The sequence below is a fragment of the Apteryx mantelli genome, unplaced genomic scaffold (genome assembly GCF_036417845.1).
Source record: "Apteryx mantelli isolate bAptMan1 unplaced genomic scaffold, bAptMan1.hap1 HAP1_SCAFFOLD_175, whole genome shotgun sequence".
Lineage (NCBI taxonomy): Eukaryota > Metazoa > Chordata > Aves > Apterygiformes > Apterygidae > Apteryx > Apteryx mantelli.
The window spans coordinates 31,863-55,086 of record NW_027118528.1 but is presented as its reverse complement, the minus strand read 5'-3'; the positions used below and the strand labels follow the sequence as shown (position 1 = coordinate 55,086).

At 65.3% G+C, this 23,224-nt stretch overlaps 1 protein-coding gene across 1 annotated transcript in view; it reads left to right on the top strand.

The window, feature by feature from the left end:
• The window catches only part of LOC106484338 (phosphoribosylformylglycinamidine synthase), a 58,763-nt gene that overhangs the window by 29,409 nt on the left and 6,130 nt on the right, over positions 1 to 23,224 (top strand). The window contains 12 exon segments of the mRNA XM_067316909.1: positions 626 to 687; positions 1,963 to 2,124; positions 3,308 to 3,421; positions 6,113 to 6,244; positions 8,444 to 8,674; positions 13,192 to 13,372; positions 15,189 to 15,272; positions 16,946 to 17,101; positions 19,722 to 19,847; positions 20,769 to 20,914; positions 22,485 to 22,599; positions 22,602 to 22,694. Of these exon segments, the coding sequence (XP_067173010.1) occupies positions 626 to 687; positions 1,963 to 2,124; positions 3,308 to 3,421; positions 6,113 to 6,244; positions 8,444 to 8,674; positions 13,192 to 13,372; positions 15,189 to 15,272; positions 16,946 to 17,101; positions 19,722 to 19,847; positions 20,769 to 20,914; positions 22,485 to 22,599; positions 22,602 to 22,694 (1,602 nt within the window).

Genomic DNA, 23,224 nt, shown 5'->3' with positions numbered 1-23,224 from the left:
ATCCCGTGTGCAGCATCCACGACCAGGGCGCCGGCGGCAACGGTACGGGGATGCGGGGACACCCTGGGGACATGGGGACGCCCTGGGGACACGGGGACACCTTGGGGACACGGGGACACCATGGGGATGTGGGACACGGGGGGACACGGGGCCGCGTGGAGAGCGGCGAGGACGATCCCGTGTGCAGCATCCACGACCAGGGCGCCGGCGGCAACGGTACGGGGACACGGGGACACCCTGGGGACATGGGGACACCCTGGGGACACGGGGACACCATGGGGACATGGGGACGCCATGGGGGACATGGGGACACCATGGGGACGTGGGACACGGGGGGACACGGGGCCGCGTGGAGAGCGGCGAGGACAACCCCGTGTGCAGCATCCACGACCAGGGTGCCGGTGGCAATGGTATGGGGACACCATGGGGACACCCAGGAGACACTGGGGACATCAAGGGGACATGGGGACACCTAGGGGACGTGGGGGACACCCGGAGGACATGGGGACACCCAGGGGACCAGTCAATAGGGGGGATCAGAGAGGTCAGGGTGCCCCCGTGAGCGCAGGGGGGGGACGGACCCCGGGGTGTCCCCGAGTTGTCCCCAACGTCCCCATGTCCCCAGGCAACGTCCTGAAGGAGATCAGCGAGCCGGCCGGGGCCGTCATCTACGCCAGCCGCTTCCAGGTACCCCCCACCCGTGGGTGTCACCCCCACCCCACCCGTGGGTGCCGCCCCCACCCCCACCCCTGGGTGCCCCTCGGCGTCCCCCCCCCCGGCCCATGGCACCGTCACCCTGGGTGTCCCTGACCTCTGGTGGCCCCTTGACCCCAGAGCACCTTTGGGTGCCCTTGACCCCAGGTGGCCCCTGGACCCTGGAGCACCCTTGGGTGTCCTTGACCCCAGGTGGCCCCTGGACCCTGGAGCACCCTTGGGTGCCCTTGACCCCAGGTGGCCCTTGAGCCTGGAGCACCTTTGGGTGTCCCTGATCCCTGGTGGCCCTTGACCCCGGAGCACCCTTGGGTGTCCTTGACCCCAGGTGGCCCCTTGACCCCAGAGCACCTTTGGGTGTCCCTGACCCCAGGTGGCCTTTGACCCTGGAGCACCCTTGGGTGCCCTTGACCCCAGGTGGCCCCTTGACCCTGGAGCACCCTTGGGTGCCCTTGACCCCAGGTGGCCCTTGATCCTGGAGCACCTTTGGGTGCCCTTGACCCCAGGTGGCCCCTTGACCCTGGAGCACCCTTGGGTGTCCCTGACCCCAGGTGGCCCTTGATCCTGGAGCACCTTTGGGTGCCCTTGACCCCAGGTGGCCCCTGGACCCTGGAGCACCCTTGGGTGCCCTTGACCCCTGGTGGCCCCTTGACCCTGGAGCACCCTTGGGTGCCCTTGACCCCAGGTGGCCCTTGACCCTGGAGCACCCCTGGGTGTCCTTGACCCCAGGTGGCCCCTTGACCCTGGAGCACCCTTGGGTGTCCTTGACCCCTGGTGGCCCCTTGATCCTGGAGCACCTTTGGGTGCCCTTGACCCCAGGTGGCCCCTTCACCCTGGAGCACCCGTGGGTGTCCTTGACCCCAGGTGGCCCCTTGACCCTGGAGCACCCTTGGGTGTCCTTGACCCCTGGTGGCCCCTTGACCCCTGGAGCACCTTTGGGTGCCCTTGACCCCAGGTGGCCCCTTGACCCTGGAGCACCCTTGGGTGTCCTTGACCCCAGGTGGCCCCTGGACCCTGGAGCACCCTTGGGTGTCCTTGACCCCAGGTGGCCCCTGGACCCTGGAGCACCCTTGGGTGTCCTTGACCCCAGGTGGCCCTTTGACCCTGCAGCACCCTCAGATGCCCCAACCCCGGGACGCTCCCCACGCCCATCCCCGGCGCACCCATGGGTGCCCTGACCCCATCCCTCCTGTCCCCATCACTGCCCACCCCCACCCCGGAGCACCCATGGGTGCTGACGGGTGGGCGCAGCTGGGCGACCCCACGCTGAGCCTGCTGGAGATCTGGGGCGCCGAGTACCAGGAGTCGAACGCGCTGCTGGTGCGGCCCCCGCGGGTGGCCCGGCTGCAGCGGCTGGCGCGGCGCGAGCGCTGTCCCCTGCACGTCGTGGGCACCGTCACCGGCGACGGGCGGGTACGGGGACGCGGGGACGCGGGGGCGGGGGGGGGGGACACGGCGGGGACGCGGGGATGTGGGGACATGGGGGGACATGGGGGACATTGGGAGACATGGAGATGGGGGACATGGAGGGACATGGGGACATGGGGGGACATGGGGGGACATGGAGGGACATGGAGGGACATGGGGGGACATGGGGGGACATGGCAGAACATGGAGGACATGGACATGGGGGACAGGGAGGGACATGGAGGACATGGAAGACGTGGAGGGACATGGAGGGACATGGGGGACATGGAGGGACATGGAGGGACATGGAGGGACATGGGGGACATGGAGGGACATGGAGATGGGGGACATTGGGATACATGGAGATGGGGGGACATGGAGGGACATGGGGGGACATGGAGGGACATGGAGGGACATGGAGGGACATGGGGGGACATGGGGGACATGGAGGGACATGGAGGACATGGAGGGACATGGGGGGACATGGAGGGACATGGGGGGACATGGAGGGACATGGGGGACATGGAGGGACATGGGGGGACATGGAGGGACATAGAGGGACATGGAGGGACACGGGGGGACATGGAGGGACATGGAGGGACATGGAGGGACATGGGGGACATGGAGGGACATGGGGGGACATGGGGGACATGGAGGACATGGAGGGACATGGAGGGACATGGAGAGACATGGAGAGACATGAGGGACATGGGGGGACATGGAGGGACATGGGGGGACATGGGGGACATGGAGGGACATGGAGGGACATGGAAGGACATGGAGGGACATGGAGGGACATGGGGGACATGGAAGGACATGGGGGGACATGAGAGACATGGAGGACATGGAGGGACATGGAGGGACATGGAGGACATGGAGGGACATGGAGGGACATGGGGGACATGGGGGGACATGGAGGGACGTGGGGGACATGGGGGGACATGGAGGGACATGGAGGGACATGGGGGACATGGGGGGACATGGAGGGACATGGAGGGACATGAGGGACATGGGGGGACATGGAGGGACATGGAGGGACATGGGGGACATGGAGGGACGTGGGGGAGGTTTGAGGGTCCCTTTGGGTCAGGGAAGTCCTGGGAGGTTCCAGGGTCTCCCTGGGGTGACAGAGCAGGTGACAGAGGTGGCGCCCGTCCCTGCTGACCCCCCCCGTCCCCCCCCCCCCCAGATCGTGCTGGTGGACGACCTGGCGTCCCCCGTGCCCGAGGGGGGGTCCCACGAGGGGCTCCCCACCCCCGTCGACCTGGAGCTCGAGTGGGTGCTGGGCAAGATGCCCCGCAAGGTGAGGGGGCACCCATGGGTGCGGGGGGTGGGACCCCCCCATAGGGGACCCCCATAGGGGCTGGGGACACCACGATGGGGCTGGGAACCTCCAATGGGGACAATGACCCTCCAATGGGTTTGGGGACCCTCCAATGGGTTTGGGGACCCCCCGATGAGGACAGTGACCCCCCCCAATGGGGATTGGGGACCCTCCAATGGGTTTGGGGACCCCCCGATGGGGACAGTGACCCCCCAATGGGGATTGGGGACCCTCCGATGGGTTTGGGGACCCTCCGATGGGGACAGCGACCCCCCCAATGGGGATTGGGGACCCTCCGATGGGTTTGGGGACCCTCCGATGGGGACAGCGACCCCCCCATGGCGATTGGGGACCCTCCAATGGGTTTGGGGACCCCCCATGGGGACAGCGACCCCCCCAATGGGGATTGGGGACCCTCCGATGGGTTTGGGGACCCCCCATGGGGACAGCGACCCCCCCAATGGGGATTGGGGACCCTCCGATGGGTTTGGGGACCCCCCGATGGGGACAGTGACCCCCCCAATGGGGATTGGGGACCCTCCGATGGGTTTGGGGACCCCCCAATGGGGACAGTGACCCCCCCAATGGGGATTGGGGACCCTCCGATGGGTTTGGGGACCCCCCGATGGGGACAGCGACCCCCCCAATGGGTTTGGGGACCCTCCAATGGGTTTGGGGACCCCCCGATGGGGACAGCGACCCCCCCAATGGGGATTGGGGACCCTCCGATGGGTTTGGGGACCCCCCGATGGGGACAGCGACCCCCCCAATGGGGATTGGGGACCCTCCGATGGGTTTGGGGACCCCCAATGGGGACAGCGACCCCCCCAATGGGGATTGGGGACCCTCCGATGGGTTTGGGGACCCTCCGATGGGGACAGTGACCCCCCCCAATGGGGACAGCGACCCCCCCCAATGGCGATTGGGGACCCTCCAATGGGTTTGGGGACCCCCCGATGGGGACAGTGACCCCCCCAATGGGGTTGGGGACCCTCCGATGGGTTTGGGGACCCCCCATGGGGACAGTGACCCCCCCAATGGGGATTGGGGACCCTCCGATGGGTTTGGGGACCCCCCGATGGGGACAGTGACCCCCCCAATGGGGATTGGGGACCCTCCGATGGGTTTGGGGACCCCCCGATGGGGACAGCGACCCCCCCAATGGTGATTGGGGACCCTCCAATGGGTTTGGGGACCCCCCGATGGGGACAGCGACCCCCCCAATGGGGATTGGGGACCCTCCGATGGGTTTGGGGACCCCCGATGGGGACAGCGACCCCCCCAATGGGGATTGGGGACCCTCCGATGGGTTTGGGGACCCCCCGATGGGGACAGCGACCCCCCCAATGGTGATTGGGGACCCTCCAATGGGTTTGGGGACCCCTCATGGGGACAGCGACCCCCCCAATGGGTTTGGGGACCCTCCAATGGGTTTGGGGACCCCCCGATGGGGACAGTGACCCCCCCAATGGGGCTGGGGACCCTCCAATGGGTTTGGGGACCCCCCATGGGGACAGTGACCCCCCCAATAGGGATGGGGACCCTCCGATGGGTTTGGGGACCCCCCGATGGGGACAGCGACCCCCCCAATGGCGATTGGGGACCCTCCGATGGGTTTGGGGACCCCCCATGGGGACAGTGACCCCCCCAATGGGGTTTGGGGACCCTCCAATGGGTTTGGGGACCCCCCATGGGGACAGTGACCCCCCCAATGGCGATTGGGGACCCTCCGATGGGTTTGGGGACCCCCCGATGGGGACAGCGACCCCCCCAATGGGGTTTGGGGACCCTCCAATGGGTTTGGGGACCCCCCGATGGGGACAGTGACCCCCCCAATGGGGACTGGGGACCCTCCGATGGGTTTGGGGACCCCCCGATGGGGACAGTGACCCCCCCCAATGGGGATTGGGGACCCTCCAATGGGTTTGGGGACCCCCCGATGGGGACAGTGACCCCCCCAATGGGGATTGGGGACCCTCCGATGGGTTTGGGGACCCCCCGATGGGGACAGCGACCCCCCCAATAGGGATGGGGACCCTCCGATGGGTTTGGGGACCCCCCGATGGGGACAGTGACCCCCCCAATGGGGATTGGGGACCCTCCGATGGGTTTGGGGACCCCCCCATGGGGACAGCGACCCCCCAATGGGTTTGGGGACCCCCCAGTGGGGACGGGGACACCCCCATGGGGAGTGGGGACCCCCCTCAGGTGATATCGGGGACCCCCCCGGGAGTTGGGGACTCCCCGTGTTGGGGACCACGCGGAGCTGGGGACCCTCAACGCTCGGGGTCCCCCTTGGGTGCTAGCGGGGGACCCCCACATTTGGGGACCTTTGGGGCTGGCCACCACCCCCCCCCCCAAAAACGGGACCTCCGTAATCCCAGAACCCCCCCGTTTTGGGGACACCCCCCCCCCACGTGGGGCACCCCCATTTTGGGGACACCCCCCTCCCCCGCAGTCATGGGTGCCCCCCACCCATGGTTGGTGCCCTCAAGATCTAGGGACCCCCCCCCAAATCTAGGTGCCCCCCCTGCCTCCTTCCTTGGTGCTGGCCACCTCCGACCACGGGACCCACCTTGTTGTGCAGCACCCCGATTTTGGGTGCCCCCCACCCCGATGGGTGACCGGGTGCCCCCCCTAACCCCTTTGGGTGCCCCCCACCCACCCCAGGAGTTCGCCCTGCGCCGGGAGCCCCCCGTCTTGCGCCCCCTGAACCTGCCGCCGGCGTTGACGGTGCGCCGGGCGCTGGAGCGGGTGCTGCGGCTGCCGGCGGTGGCCAGCAAGCGCTACCTCACCAACAAGGTAACCCGTGGCACCCCGGGGTGGCCCCCACCCACGCCCGGGTGCTGCCACCGGGTCCCTTCCGCGGCCACCGTCCCCCTCCCGTGGCCTCGAGCCTCTGCCCGTGGCCTCCGTCCTCTCCCCTGGCCTCCGTCTCCGAGGTGGCCTCCGTCTTCTACGTGGCCTCCATCCTCTCCCCTGGCCTCCGTCTCCTCTGTGGCCTCCGTCTCCAAGGTGGCCACCATCTTCTTCGTGGCCTCGTTCCCCTTCCTGGCCTTGATGTCCTCCGTGGTCTTGATCTTCTTCATGGCCTCGTTCCCCTCCCATGGTGCCCATCTCCTGCATGGTCTCCATCTTTTCCATGGCCTCCATCTCCAATGTGGCCTCCATCTTCAACGTGGCCTCCATCTTCAATGTGGTCTTCATCTCCAAGGTGGCCACCATCTTCCTTGTGGCCTCGTTCCCCTTCCTGGCCTTGGTGTCCTCCATGGTCTTGATCCCCTTCGTGGCCTCCATCCTCTCCCCTGGTCTCCATCTTCAACGTGGCCTCCGTCTCCAGCGTGGCCTCCATCCTCTACCCTGGTCTCCATCTCCTCCGTGGCCTCCATCTCCAAGGTGGCCACCATCTTCAATGTGGCCTCCATCTTCTTCATGGCCTTGTTCCCCTTCCTGGCCTTGATGTCCTCCGTGGTCTTGATCCCCTTCGTGGCCTCAATCCTCTCCCCTGGCCTCCGTCTCCGAGGTGGCCTCCGTCTTCAACGTGGCCTCCGTCTTCAACGTGGCCTCCATCTCCTCCGTGGCCTCCATCTCCCAGGTGGCCACCATCTTCAACGTGGCCACCATCTTCTTCGTGGCCTCGTTCCCCTTCCTGGCCTTGATATCCTCTGTGGTCTTGATCCCCTTCGTGGCCTCATTCCCCTCCCATGGTTCCCATCTCCTGCATGGCCTCCATCTTCTCCGTGGCCTCCATCTCCAGCATGACCTCCATCTCCGAGGTGGCCACCATCTTCTTCATGGCCTTGTTCCCCTCCCATGGTCTCCATCTCCTCCATGGCCTCCGTCTCCAGCGTGGCCTCCATCTCCGAGGTGGCCACCATCTTCTTCGTGACCTTGTTCCCCTCCCATGCTCTCCATCTCCTCCGTGGCCTCCATCTCCAATGTGGCCTCCATCTCCAAGGTGGCCACTGTCTTCTTCGTGGCCTTGTTCCCCTTCCTGGCCTTGATGTCCTCCATGGTCTTGATCCCCTTCGTGGCCTCATTCCCCTCCCATGGTCCCCATCTCCTGCATGGTCTCCATCTCCTCTGTGGCCTCGTTCCCCTTCCTGGCCATGATGTCCTCCATGGTCTGGATCCCCTTCGTGGCCTCATTCCCCTTGCATGGTCCCCATCACCTCCATGGCCTCCATCTCCTCTGTGACCTCATTCCCTTTCCTGGCCTTGATGTCCTCCATGGTCTTGATCCCCTTCGTGGCCCTGTTCCCCTCTCGCGGCCTCCATCTCCACCATGATCTCTATCTCCTCCATGTTCTCATTCCCCTCTGTGGCCTCGTTTCTCTCCCTGGCCTCGCTCCCCTCCCGTGGCCTCCATCTCCTCCATGGCCACCATCTCCTCCATGGCCTCATTCCCCTTCGTGGCCTTGATGTCCTCCGTGGCCTTGATCCTCTTCACGGCCTCGTTCCCCTCTCGTGGCCTCCATCTCCACTGTGGTCTCCATCTTCTCCGTGTCCCCGTTCCCTGCCCATGGCCTCCATCTCCTCTGTGGCCTCCATCTTCTCCATGGCCTCATTTCCCTTCAGAGCCTCGTTCTCCTCTGTGGCCTCAATCCTCTTCATGGCCTCGATCCCCTTCGTCACCCCAATCCCCTCCGTGGTCTTCATCCCTTCTGTGACCTCGTTCCCCTCCCATGGTCTCCATCTCCTCCATGGCCTCCATCTTCTCCATGGCCTCCAGCCACTCCGTGGCCTCCTTCTCCCTTGTGGCCTTGATCCCCTCCATGGCCTCGCTCCCCTCCATGGTCTTGTGGCCTCCATGTCCCCCCGGCGTGTCCTGGCCCATGTCCCCCACGTGTCCCAACCTTGTCCCCCACGTGTCCCGGCCCATGTGCCCCCCGTACCCCACCCCGTGTCCCAACCCACGTCCCCTGCGATGTTTCCCACCTCGTGTCCTCCACGACGTGTCCCGGCCCGTGTCCCCTCGCTGATGTCACTCTCCGGGGGCAGGTGGACCGCTCGGTGACGGGGCTGGTGGCCCAGCAGCAGTGCGTGGGCCCCCTGCACACGCCGCTGGCCGACGTGGCCGTGGTGGCCCTGTCCCACTTCGACACCGTGGGGGCGGCCACGGCGCTGGGCGAGCAGCCCATCAAGGGCCTCCTGGACCCGGCCGCCGGCGCCCGCCTGGCCCTCACCGAGGCCCTCACCAACCTCGTCTTCGCCCGCGTCACCGACCTCCGCGTGAGTCCCTCCGCCACGGCCGCGGCCACCGCGGGGACCACGGCGTGGCCGCGGCACGTCTACGGGGGTCACGGTGTGGTTACGGCATGGCCGTGAGGGTCACGGCATGGCTGTGAAGGTCATGGCATGGTCATGGCATGGCCACGGGGAGCCACAGCATGGCTACGGCATGGCCACGTGGTTACGGCATGACCGTGAAGGTCGTGGCATGGCTGCAGCGTGGCCACAGGAGCATGGCATGGTCACAGCTTGGCCACGGGGGTCAAGGCATGGCCACGGGGGTCATTCCATGACCATGGCATGGCCGTGGGTGTCATGGGGTGGTTGCAATATGGCCACGAAGATCATGGCATGGCTACGGCATGACCTTCACGGTCATGGCATGACTCCAACGTGGCCACGAAGGTCGTGGCATGGCTATGGCGTGACCACCGGGGTTGTGGCATGGCCGTGGGGGTCATGACATGGCTACGGCATGGCCACGGAGTCACGGCATGGCCATGAAGATCATGGTTTGGCAATGGCATAGCCATGGAGATCATGGAATGGCCATGAAGGTCATGGCATGGCTGCAGCGTGGCCACAGGATCGTGGCATGGTCACGGCTTGGCCACGGGGGTCAAGGCTTGGCCACGGAGGTCATTCCATGACCATGGCATGGCCGTGGGTGTCATGGGGTGGTTGCAATATGGCCACGAAGATCATGGCATGGCTACGGCATGACCGTGAAGGTCATGGCATGACTCCAATGTGGCCACGAAGGTCGTGGCATGGCTATGGCGTGACCACCGGGGTTGTGGCATGGCCGTGGGGGTCATGGCATGGCTACGGCATGGCCACGGAGTCACGGCATGGCCTTGAAGATCATGGTTTGGCAATGGCATAGCCATGGAGATCATGGAATGGCCATGAAGGTCATGGCATGGCTGCAGCGTGGCCACAGGATCGTGGCATGGTCACGGCTTGGCCACGGGGGTCAAGGCTTGGCCACGGAGGTCATTCCATGACCATGGCATGGCCATGGGTGTCATGGGGTGGTTGCAATATGGCCATGAAGATCATGGCGTGGCTACGGCATGACCTTCACGGTCATGGCATGACTCCAACGTGGCCACGAAGGTCGTGGCATCGCTATGGCGTGACCACCGGGGTTGTGGCATGGCCGTGGGGGTCATGGCATGGCTACGGCATGGCCACAGAGTCACGGCATGGCCATGAAGATCATGGCTTGGCAATGGCGTAGCCATGAAGATCATGGCATGGCCATGGAGATCATCACGTGGCTACAGCATGGCCATGGAGATCATGGCATGGCCGTGAAGGTCATGGCATGGCTGCAGCGTGGCCACAGGAGCATGGCATGGTCACAGCTTGGCCACGGGGGTCAAGGCTTGGCCACGGAGGTCATTCCATGACCATGGCATGGCCGTGGGTGTCATGGGGTGGTTGCAATATGGCCACAAAGATCATGGCATGGCTACGGCACGACCGTGAAGGTCATGGCATGACTCCAACGTGGCCACGAAGGTCGTGGCATGGCTATGGCGTGACCACCGGGGTTGTGGCATGGCCGTGGGGGTCATGGCATGGCTACGGCATGGCCACGGAGTCACGGCATGGCCTTGAAGATCATGGTTTGGCAATGGCATAGCCATGGAGATCATGGAATGGCCATGAAGGTCATGGCATGGCTGCAGCGTGGCCACAGGATCGTGGCATGGTCACGGCTTGGCCACGGGGGTCAAGGCTTGGCCACGGAGGTCATTCCATGACCATGGCATGGCCGTGGGTGTCATGGGGTGGTTGCAATATGGCCACGAAGATCATGGCATGGCTACGGCACGACCGTGAAGGTCATGGCATGACTCCAACGTGGCCACGAAGGTCGTGGCATGGCTATGGCGTGACCACCGGGGTCGTGGCATGGCCGTGGGGGTCATGACATGGCTACGGCATGGCCACGGAGTCATGGCATGGCCTTGAAGAACATGGCTTGGCAATGGAGATCATGGCATGGCCATGAAGATCATCACATGGCTACAGCATGGCCATGGAGATCATGGCATGGCCATGAAGGTCATGGCATGGCCATGAAGATCATGGCTTGGCAATGGCGTAGCCATGAAGATCATGGCATGGCCATGGAGATCATCACGTGGCTACAGCATGGCCACGGAGATCATGGCATGGCCGTGAAGGTCATGGTATGGGCATGAAGATCGTCACGTGGCTACAGCATGGTCACGGGGGTCATGGCATGGCCACGGGGGTCTTCACATGGCAGTGGCACGTGGCATGAACCACCCATGGCCATGCCACGCTAAGGACATGCCCACGGCACACGGCGTGACCACGCCACGGCCATGGGAGTCACACCATGGCCATGACGGAGCCGTGGGCACCACGCTGTGGCCACAGGGACCATGCCATGGCCAGGGTGGGTCACGCTACGGCCATGTCACAGCCACGGGGGACACACTGAGGTCATGGGGTCCATGGCCACACCATGACCATGGGGAACGCCATAGCCATGGAGACACACCATGGCCATGGGGGACACGCCATGACCATGCCATGGCCATGGGGACACATCATAGCCATGGAGACACACCATGGCCATGGGGACATGCCACGGCCATGCCATGGCCATGGGGACATGTCATAGCCATGGAGACATGCCATGGCCATGGGGGACACACCACGACCATGCCATGGCCATGGGGACATGTCATAGCCATGGAGATGCACCATGGCCATGGAGACACACCATGGCCATGGGGACATGCCACGGCCATGCCATGGCCATGGGGACATGTCATAGCCATGGAGACATGCCATGGCCATGGGGGACACACCACGGCCATGCCATGGCCTTGGGGACACGTCCTCGCCATGGGGACACACCATGGCCATGGGGACATGCCATGGTCATGGGGGCATGTCCTAGCCATGGAGACACGCCATGGCCATGGGGACATGCTATGACCATGCCATGGCCCTGGGGACACGTCCTAGCCATGGGGACACGGCACGGCCATGGGGGACATGCCATGACCATGCCATGGCCATGGGGACACGTCCTAGCCATGGAGACACACCATGGCCGTGGAGACACACCATGGCCATGAGGACACATCCTAGCCATGGGGACACACCATGGCCATGGGGACACGCCATGACCATGCCATGGCCTTGGGGACACGTCCTAGCCATGGGGACACACCATGGCCATGGGGACACATCATGGCCATGCCATGGCCTTGGGGACACGTCCTAGCCATGGGGACACGGCACGGCCACGGGGACATGCCATGACCATGCCTCGGGGCAGTTTTGGGGGGTAGAAGGGGACATTTGGGGACAATTTGGGGGTAAACAGGGACATTTGGGGGCGGGTTGGGGGTAGAAGGGGACATTTGGGGACAATTCGGGGGTAAACGGGCATTTGGGGACATTTGGGGGTGGTTTGGGGGTAAAAAGGGACATTTGGGGACATATGGGGGGCAGGAGGGGGCCGGGTCGGTGTGTCTAACTCTGTCCCCTCTGTCCCCCCCATCTCCTTTTGTGTCCCCATGTCCCTGTGTCCCCATTTCCGTCTGTCCCCCTTGTCCCCCTTGTCCCTTTGTCCACGGTGTCCCCATGTCTCCCTGTCCCTTGTGTCCCTGTGTCCCTTGTCCCCATCCTCCATATCCCCGTGTCTTGTGTCCCCATGTCCGTGTGTCGCACATCCCGTTTCCCCATGTCCTGTGTCCATGCGTCCCCCTGTCCCCATGTCCCCATGTCTTGTGTCCCTGTGTCCCCACATCCATGTCCCCATGTCCTGTGTCCCCATGTCCTGTCTGTGTCCCATGTCCCGTGTGTTCCCATGTCCTGTGTCCATGCATCCCCATGTCCCCTGTGTCCCCATGTCTTGTGTCCTGGTGTCCCCACATCTGTGTCCCCATGTCCCCATGTCCTGTGTCCTCATGTCCCGTCTGTGTGTCCCATGTCCCCTGTGTCCCCATGTCCCTGTGTCCCATGTCCCACATCCCCATGTCCCCTGTGTCCCCATGTCTTGTGTCCCTGTGTCCCTGTGTCCCCATGTCCCCCCGTCCCCCATGTCCCCATGTCCCCCGTGTCCCCATGTCCGGTGTCCGTGTGTCCCCATGTCCCCATCCCCCATGTCCCCCATGTCCCCTGTGTCCCCATGTCTTGTGTCCTCACGTCCGTGTGTCCCATGTCCCCCGTGTCCCCACGTCCCCATGTCTTGTGTCCTCACATCCGTGTGTCCCATGTCTCCTGTGTCCCCATGTCCTGTGTCCGTGTCCCCATGTCCCCATCCCCTGTGTCCCCATGTCCTGTGTGCCTGTGTCCCCATGTCCCCATCCCCCATGTCCCCATGTCCTGTGTCCCCCCATCCACGCGTCCCATGTCCATGTCCCCACATCCCCATGTCTTGTGTCCCCCTGCCCCATGTCCATGTGTCGCCCCATCCGTGTGTCCCCCGTGTCCCCCGTGTCCCCGTGTCCCCCCCGCAGGACGTGAAGTGCTCGGGCAACTGGATGTGGGCGGGGAAGCGGGGGGCGGAGGGGGGGGCGCTGGCGGTGGCCTGCGGGGGCCTCTGCCACCTCCTGGGCCACCTCGGCGTCGCCCTCGACGGCGGCAAGGACTCGCTGAGCATGGCGGCCCGCGTGGGCGCCCGCACCGTGCCCGCCCCCGGTGAGCACCCACGGGTGGGTGGGGGGCACCCACGGGTGGGGGTGGGGGTGGGACGGGGAGCCGTGGTGGTGGGACGTGGAGCCATGGAGGTGGGACGTGGAGCCATGGAGGTGGGACATGGAGCCATGGTGGTGGGACGTGGAGCCATGGTGGTGGACTTGGACCCATGGAGGTAGGGGGACATGGAGCCATGGAGGTAGGGGGACATGGAGTCATGGTGGTGGACATGGAGCCATGGAGGTAGGGGGACATGGAGCCATGGAGGTGGGACATGGAGCCATGGTGGTGGGACGTGGAGCCATGGAGGTAGGGGGACATGGAGCCATGGTGGTGGGACATGGAGCCATGGTGGTGGGACGTGGAGCCATGGAGGTGGGACGTGGAGCCATGGTGGTGGACATGGACCCATGGAGGTAGGGGGACATGGAGCCATGGAGGTGGGACGTGGAGCCATGGAGGTAGACATGGAGCCATGGTGGTGGGACGTGGAGCCGTGGTGGTGGGACGTGGAGCCATGGTGGTGGGACGTGGAGCCATGGAGGTGGGACGTGGAGCCATGGTGGTGGGACGTGGAGCCATGGTGGTGGACTTGGACCCATGGAGGTAGGGGGACATGGAGCCATGGAGGTAGGGGGACATGGAGCCATGGAGGTGGGATGGGGAGCCGTGGTGGTGGGATGTGGAGCCATGGAGGTGGTGGGACGTGGAGCCATGGAGGTGGGACATGGAGCCATGGAGGTGGGACGTGGAGCCATGGAGGTAGGGGGACATGGAGCCATGGTGGTGGGAGGTGGAGCCATGGAGGTGGGACGTGGAGCCATGGAGGTGGTGGGACGTGGAGCCATGGAGGTGGGACATGGAGCCATGGAGGTAGGGGGACATGGAGCCATGGAGGTAGGGGGACATGGAGCTATGGTGGTGGGAGGTGGAGCCATGGAGGTGGGACGTGGAGCCATGGTGGTGGGACGTGGAGCCATGGAGGTGGGACATGGAGCCATGGAGGTGGGACGTGGAGCCATGGAGGTGGGACATGGAGCCATAGAGGTGGGACGTGGAGCCATGGTGGTGGGACGTGGAGCCATGGAGGTGGGACATGGACCCATGGTGGTGGGACATGGAGCCATGGAGGTGGGACGTGGAGCCATGGAGGTGGGACGTGGAGCCATGGTGGTGGACTTGGACCCATGGAGGTAGGGGGACATGGAGCCATGGAGGTAGGGGGACATGGAACCATGGAGGTGGGACATGGACCCATGGTGGTGGGACATGGAACCATGGAGGTGGGACGTGGAGCCATGGAGGTGGGACGTGGAGCCATGGTGGTGGGACATGGACCCATGGAGGTGGTGGGGGGACTCGCTGAGCATGGTGGCCCCGCGTGGGCGCCCGCACCGTGCCCGCCCCCAGTGAGCACCCGCAGGTGGGGGGCACCCATGGGTGCTGGTGGGGCAGGTCCACCCATGGGTGCTTGCAAGGGGGCACCCATGGGTGCTGCTCGTTGGGAGGCACCCACAGTTGCCGTTGGCTTGGGGGGGGCGGTGGGTTTCACCAGTGGAGAGGTGGCACCTATGGGTGCTACTGGTACAGAGGGGGGGTGGTAGGTGTCTGGGGGGGGCACCTGAGGGTGCTGCTGGGGGGAGGCTGGTGGTGGGTGTCCCCAGCACCAGCACCCATGGGTGTCACCACACCAGCGGTGGCCCCGGAGGTGGTGGCAGCAGCACCCATGGGTGTCACCATGTCGGTGGTGGCCCTGGGGGCAGTGGTGGCAGCACCCATGGGTGCTCCCGGTGCGCTGACCGCCCCCACCCCATCCCAGGCACCCTGGTGGTCTCCGCCTACGCCGTGTGCCCCGACATCACGGCCACCGTCACCCCCGACCTCAAGTGTCCCGATGGCCAAGGTGAGGGGAGGAGGTGGCACCCATGGGTGCTGGGGTGCCATGGAGGGGTGGGGTGGCACCCCTGGGTGGGTCTGAGGTCCTGTGGGTCCCGGCCACCCTGTGATGGGCACCGTGGGTGCAGGGGTGGTGCTGTGGGTGCATGGAGGTCCCGTGGGTCCCAACCTCCCATGATGGGTGCCATGGGTGCAGGGGTGGTGCTATGGGTGCATGGAGGTCCCATGGGTCCCAACCCCCCATGATGGGTGCCATGGGTGCAGGGGTGGTGCTATGGGTGCATGGAGGTCCCATGGGTCCCAACCCCCTGTGATGGGTGCCATGGGTGCAGGGGTGGTGCTGTGGGTGCATGGGGGTCCCATGGGTCCCAACCCCTTGTGATGGGTGCCATGGGTGCAGGGGTGGTGCCATGGGTGCATGGAGGTCCCATGGGTCCCAACCCCCCATGATGGGTGCCATGGGTGCAGGGGTGGTGCTGTGGGTGCATGGGGGTCCCATGGGTCCCAGCCTCCCATGATGGGTGCCATGGGTGCAGGGGTGGTGCCATGGGTGCATGGAGGTCCCATGGGTCCCAACCCCCTGTGATGGGTGCCATGGGTGCAGGGGTGGTGCTGTGGGTGCATGGGGGTCCCATGGGTCCCAACCCCTTGTGATGGGTGCCATGGGTGCAGGGGTGGTGCCATGGGTGCATGGAGGTCCCATGGGTCCCAACCCCCCATGATGGGTGCCATGGGTGCAGGGGTGGTGCTGTGGGTGCATGGGGGTCCCATGGGTCCCAGCCTCCCATGATGGGTGCCATGGGTGCAGGGGTGGTGCTATGGGTGCAGGGGTGGTGCTATGGGTGCATGGGGGTCCCATGGGTCCCAACCCCTTGTGATGGGTGCCATGGGTGCAGGGGTGGTGCCATGGGTGCATGGGGGCCCTGTGGGTCCCAACCCCTTGTGATGGGTGCCATGGGTGCAGGGGTGGTGCTATGGGTGCATGGAGGTCCCATGGGTCCCAACCCCCCATGATGGGTGCCATGGGTGCAGGGGTGGTGCCATGGGTGCATGGGGGTCCCGTGGGTCCCAACCCCTTCTGATGGGTGCCATGGGTGCAGAGGTGGTGCTATGGGTTCATGGAGGTCCCATGGGTCCCAACCCCTTGTGATGGGTGCCATGGGTGCAGGGGTGGTGCTATGGGTGCATGGGGGTCCCATGGGTCCCAACCCTCCATGATGGGTGCCATGGGTCCAGGGTTGGTGCCATGGGTGCAGAGGTGGTGCTATGGGTGCATGGAGGTCCCATGGGTCCCAACCCCTTGCGATGGGTGCCATGGGTGCAGAGGCGGTGCTATGGGTGCAGGGGTGGTGCCATGGGTGCATGGAGGTCCCATGGGTCCCAACCCCTTGCGATGGGTGCCATGGGTGCAGAGGCGGTGCTATGGGTGCAGGGGTGGTGCCATGGGTGCATGGAGGTCCCATGGGTCCCAACCCCTTGCGATGGGTGCCATGGGTGCAGAGGCGGTGCTATGGGTGCAGGGGTGGTGCCATGGGTGCATGGAGGTCCCATGGGTCCCAACCCCTTGCGATGGGTGCCATGGGTGCAGAGGCGGTGCTATGGGTGCAGGGGTGGTGCCACGGGTGCACGGGGGGGTCCCGTGGGTCCCACCCAGCCCCCCTGACGGCGCCGTGGGTGCAGGGACGGTGCTGTGGGTGCCCCTGAACCCGGGGCGGCACCGCTTGGGGGGCAGCGCCCTGGCCCAGGTCTTCTCCCAGCTGGGTGACACCTGCCCCGACCTGGAGGACCCCGAGGTGCTGGTGGCCGCCTTCCGCGTCACCCAGGAGCTGCTGCACGGTGGGTGCCCCCACCCTGCCCCACGGAGCGGGGGGCCGGGGGGGCTACGGGGGGTCGTTGGAGGGTCATTGGGTGCTACAAGGGGTCATTGGGGTGTGTTGGGGTGCCATGGGGGGTTGTTGGGCGCTATGGGTGCATTGGGGGGGTCATTGGATGGGGGTCATTGGGTGCTATGAGGGGTCATTGGGGTGTCATTGGGTGCCATGGGGGGTCATTGGGTGCTATGGGGGGTCATTGGGGTGTCATTGGGTGCCATGGGGTGTCATTGGGGTGTCATTGGGTGCCATGGGGTGTCATTGGGTGCCATGGGGGATCATTGGGGTGTGTTTGGATCCTACATGGGGTTGTTGGGTGCTATGGATGCATTGGGGGGTGTCATTGGATGGGGGGGTCATTGGGTGCTATGGGGGGTCATTGGGGTGTCATTGGGTGCCATGGGGGGTCATTGGGTGCTATGGGGGGTCATTGGAGTGTCATTGGGTGCCATGGGGGATCATTGGGGTGTGTTTGGATCCTACATGGGGTTGTTGGGTGCTATGGATGCATTGGGGGGTGTCATTGGATGGGGGGGTCATTGGGTGCTACGGGGGGTCATTGGGGTGTCATTGGGTGCCATGGGGTGTCATTGGGTGCTATGGGGGGTCATTGGAGTGTCATGTTTGGATCCTACATGGGGTTGTTGGGTGCTATGGGTGCATTGGGGGTGTCATTGGATGGGGGGGTCATTGGGTGCTATGGGGGGTCATTGGAGTGTCATTGGGTGCCATGGGGGATCATTGGGGTGTGTTTGGATCCTACATGGGGTTGTTGGGTGCTATGGGTGCATTGGGGGTGTTATTGGATGGGGGGGTCATTGGGTGCTACGGGGGGTCATTGGAGTGTCATTGGGTGCCATGGGGTGTCATTGGGTGCTATGGGGGGTCATTGGAGTGTCATTGGGTGCCATGGGGGATCATTGGGGTGTGTTTGGATCCTACATGGGGTTGTTGGGTGCTATGGATGCATTGGGGGTGTCATTGGATGGGGGTCATTGGGTGCTATGGGGGGGTCATCGGGTGCTATGGGGGGGTTGGGTGTGTCATTGGGGGTTTTGGGGGGGTAATTGGGTGTTGTGGGGTGATTGGGGTGTCATTGGGTGCTATGGGGGCTATTTGGGTGCTATGGGGGGATTGGGTGTAATTGGGTGCTATGGGGGATTATTGGGGTATAATCGGGTGCTATGGGGGATCATTGGGTGCTGTGGGGATTTGGGGTGTCATTGGGTGCTATGGAGGGTTATTGGGTGCTATGGGGGGATTGGGGGGGTCATTGGGGGGCTATGGGGGGTCATTGGGGAGGTCATTGGGTGCTATGGGGGGTAATTGGGTGCTATGGGGGGATTGGGGGTCTGGGGTGCTATGGGGGGCTTCAGGGGGTCATTGGGTGCTATGGGGGCGTTGGGGCATCATGGGGGGGCTATGGGGTGTCATTGGGTGCTATGGGGGTAGTTGGGTGCTATGGGGGGATTGGGAGGGTCGTAGAGAAGCTTGGGGGGGATTTTGGGGCGTTTTGAGGCGTTTCGGGAGGGGTCACATCCTGCCGGGGCGCAGAGGGGGTGCTGAGCGCCGGCCATGACGTCAACGTTGGGGACGTTGCTGGGGTTTTGGGGTGCTCCAGAGGGGTTTTGGGGTGCTCCAGAGGGGTTTGGGTGCTCCAGAGGGTTTTGGGGTGCTCCAGGGGGTTTGGGGGGGGTCCAGGTGGGTCGAGGGAGGATTTTGGGGTGTTTTGGGGTGTTTTTTGGGGGGTCACATCCTGCCGGGGCACAGAGGGGGTGCTGAGCGCCAGCCACAACGTCAACGTTGGGGACGTTGCTGGGGTTTTGGGGTGCTCCAGAGGGTTTTGGGGTGCTCCAGGGGGGTTTGGGTGCTCCAGGGGGGTTTTGGGTGCTCCAGGGGGTTTTGGGGGGTCCAGGTGGGTCGGGGGGGATTTTGGGGTGTTTTGGGGTGTTTTTGGGGGGGTCACATCCTGCCGGGGCGCAGAGGGGGTGCTGAGCGCCGGCCACGACGTCAACGTTGGGGACGTTGCTGGGGTTTTGGGGTGCTCCAGGGGGGTTTGGGGGGATCTGGGTGGGTCGGGGAGGATTTTGGGGTGTTTTGGGGGTGTTTTTTGGGGGGTCACATCCTGCCGGGGCGCAGAGGGGGTGCTGAGCGCCAGCCACAACGTCAACGTTGGGGACGTTGCTGGGGTTTTGGGGTGCTCCAGAGGGTTTTGGGGTGCTCCAGGGGGTTTTGGGTGCTCCAGGGGGGTTTTGGGGTGCTCCAGGGGGTTTTGGGGGGGTCCAGGTGGGTCGGGGAGGATTTTGGGGTGTTTTGGGTGTTTTCAGGGGGGTCACATCCTGCCGGGGCGCAGAGGGGGTGCTGAGCGCCGGCCACGACGTCAACGTTGGGGACGTTGCTGGGGTTTTGGGGTGCTCCAGGGGGTTTTGGGGTGCTCCAGAGGGGTTTGGGTGCTCCAGGGGGTTTTGGGTGCTCCAGGGGGGTTTTGGGGTGCTCCAGGGGTTTTGGGGGGGTCCAGGTGGGTCGGGGAGGATTTTGGGGCGTTTTGGGGTGTTTTTGGGGGGTCACATCCTGCCGGGGCGCAGAGGGGGTGCTGAGCGCCGGCCACGACGTCAGCGACGGGGGGCTGCTGGGCTGCGCCCTGGAGATGGCCTTCGCCGGCAACTGCGGGCTGCAGCTCGACGTCCCCGCCGGGCCACCCGGTGTCACCTGTGAGTGACGCTGCCACCCCCGGGGATGCCCCCACCCTGGGGACATCCCAACCTGGGACATCCCACCTTGGGGACATCCATCCTGGGGACATCCAACCTGGGACACCCCCACCATGAGGACACCCACCCTGGGGACATCCAACCTGGGGACATCCCACCCTGGGGACATCCAACCTGGGGATGTCCAACCTGGGGACACCCACCCTGGGGACGTGCCACCATGGGGACACCTACTCTTGGGACACCACCCTTGGGGATACCTCCACCCTTGGGGACATCCAACCTGGGGACACTCACCCTGGGGACATCCTACCCTGGGGACGTCTCTACCCTGGGGACATCTCCACCCTTGGGACACCCACCCTAGGGACATTCCATCACGGGGACACCTCCACCCTGGGGACATCCAACCTGGGGACACCACCCTTGGGGACATCCCACCTTGGGGGCATCCCACCTTGAGGACACCCAACTTGGGGACATCCCCCCAGGGACATCCCACCCTGAGACACCATCCTTGGGGACATCTCCACCCTTGGGACACTTCCACCCTTGGGACATGCCACCATGGGGACACCCCCACCTTGGGGACATCTCCACCCTTGGGGACACCTCCACCCTGGGGACACCACCCTTGGGGACATCCAACTTGGGGACATCTCCACCCTGGGGACATCCCACCCTGGGGACACCGTCCTTGGGGACATCCACCCTGGGGACATCTCCACCATGGGGACACCCCCACCTTGGGGACATCCCACCCTGGGGACACCCTCTGGCATCCCCTATGTGTCCCCGTGTCCCCATGTCCCGTCCCCGCTCCACCCGCTGTCCCCGTGTCCCCGCGTCCCCGCACCCCACGTCCTCGTGTCCCCACCCCATGTCCCCGTGTCCCCACACCGTGTCCCCGTGTCCCCGCAGCGCTGGCGGTGCTCTTCGCCGAGGAGCCGGGGCTGCTGCTGGAGGTGGCCGCGGGTGACGCGGTGGCCGTGAGCCGGCGCTACCAGGCCAGCGGCGTCCAGTGCCTGTCGCTGGGCCACAGCGGTCCCCAGGGCCCCCGGGCCATGGTGAGCCGCGCGGGGACACGCGGGGACACGGGAAGGACACGGGAGGGACACGCGGGGGGACACGGGGGTGGTGGGAGGCCCCAAGGTGCTCGCGGAGCCCCAAAACGCCTATTTATGCCCCCTCTGGGCCTCCCCACGCCATTTTGGCCGCGTGTGCTTAGCGTGTGCTTAGCGTGTTCTTAGCGTGTGCGTGGCGGGGGGCTCCAGCAGCAGGTGCACGTGGCCGTGGGAGGCACCAAGGTGCTCGTGGGGCCCCAAAACGCCTATTTATGCCCCCCTGGGCCTCCCCACGCCATTTTGGCCGCGTGTGCTTAGCGTGTGCTTAGCGTGTTCTTAGCGTGTGCGTGGCGGGGGGCTCCAGCAGCAGGTGCACGTGGCCGTGGGAGGCACCAAGGTGCTCGTGGGGCCCCAAAACGCCTATTTATGCCCCCCTGGGCCTCCCCACGCCATTTTGGCCGCGTGTGCTTAGCGTGTGCTTAGCGTGTTTTTAGCGTGTGCGTGATGGGGGGCTCTGGTGGCAGGTGCGGGTGGCCGTGGGGGGCACCGAGGTGCTCTAGGAGCCCAAAAACGCCTATTTATGCCCCCCCGGGCCTCCCTGCGCCATTTTGGCCGCGTGTGCTTAGCATGTGCTTAGCGTGTGCTTAGCGTGTGCGTGATGCCGGATGCCCATGGCAGGTGCGGGTGGCCACGGGGGGCACCAAGGTGCTCTCAGAGCCCATAACCACCTATTTATGCCCCCCCAAGCCCACGGGCGCCATATTGTTTGTGTGTGCTTAGCGTGTGCTTAGCGTGTGCGTGACGCCAGACACCCGTGGCAGGTGCGGGTGGCCATGGGGGCTCCAAGGTGCTCTCGGAGCCCCATAACCACCTATTTATGCCCCCCGGGCCTCCCCACGCCATTTTGGCCGCATGTGCTTAGCGTGTTCTTAGTGTGTGCGTGACGGGGGGCTCCGGCAGCAGGTGCGAGTGGCCGTGGGGGGGCACCGAGGTGCTCTAGGAGCCCCAAAACGCCTATTTATGCCCCCCCGGGCCTCCCCACGCCATATTGTTTGTGTGTGCTTAGCGTGTGCTTAGCATGTTCTTAGCATGTGCGTGACGCCGGACACCCGTGGCAGGTGCGGGTGGCTGTGAGGGGCATCGAGGTGCTCGTGGAGCCAATAACCACCTATTTATGCCCCCCCGGGCCTCCCTGGGCCATATTGGTTGTGTGTGCTTAGCATGTGCTTAGCGTGTGCTCAGCATGCGCGTCACGGGGGGCTCCGGTGGCAGGTGCGCGTGGCCGTGGGGGGCACCGAGGTGCTCTAGGAGCCCAAAAACTCCTATTTATGCCCCCTCTGGGCCTCCCCACGCCATTTTGGGCCGCGTGTGCTTAGCGTGTTCTTAGCGTGTGCGTGACGCCGGACACCCGTGGCAGGTGCGGGTGGCCGTGGGGGGCACCGAGGTGCTCTAGGAGGCCAAAAAACGCCTATTTATGCCCCCTCTGGGCCTCCCCACGCCATTTTGGCCGCGTGTGCTTAGCGTGTGCTTAGCGTGTTCTTAGCGTGTGCGTGACGCCGGACACCCGTGGCAGGTGCGGGTGGCCGTGGGGGGCGCCGAGGTGCTCACGGAGGCCGTGGCCGAGCTGCGGGCGCTGTGGGAGGCCACGAGCTTCGCGCTGGAGCGGCGGCAGGCGGCCGCGGGCTGCGTGGCCAGGAGGAGGCGGGCCTGGCCCGGCGCCGTGGCCCCGCCTACAGCCTCACCTTCGACCCCGCCCACCGCCCCCCCCTGCTCCGCAACATGGGTGGGGTCCGCCCCGGGGGGGGGGGGCCTGGGGTCGGGGGGGGGTCATGGGTGGTGGTGGGGGTCATGGGGGGACTTGGGGTGCTGGGGGGTCCTGGGGGGGTTCTGGGGGGGTCCCTGGGGTGGGGGGGGACCCTGGGGGGGGAAACATGGGGGGTTTCTGGGGGGGTCCCTGGGATGGGGGGGTAATGGGGGAGTCTTGGGGTGCTGGGGGGTTTCTGGGGGGGGTCCTGGGGTGGGGGGATTCTGGGATGGGGGGGTCATGGGGGGATTTGGGGTGCTGGGGGTGTTGGGGGGGTTCTGGGGGGGTCCCTGAGGTGGGGGGGACCCTGGGGGGAAACATGGGGGGTCTTGGGGGGTTTCTGGGGGGGGTCCCTGGGGTGGGGGGTGCTGGGGGGGGCTGGGGGACTTGGGGGGGGCCTGCAGTGTCCCTGGGGTGGGAGGGGGTCTCTGGGGGGGGGGGAACATGGGGGGTCTTGGGGGGTTCTGGGGTGGGGGGGGCACCCTGGGGGGGGATCATGGGGGGGGGCC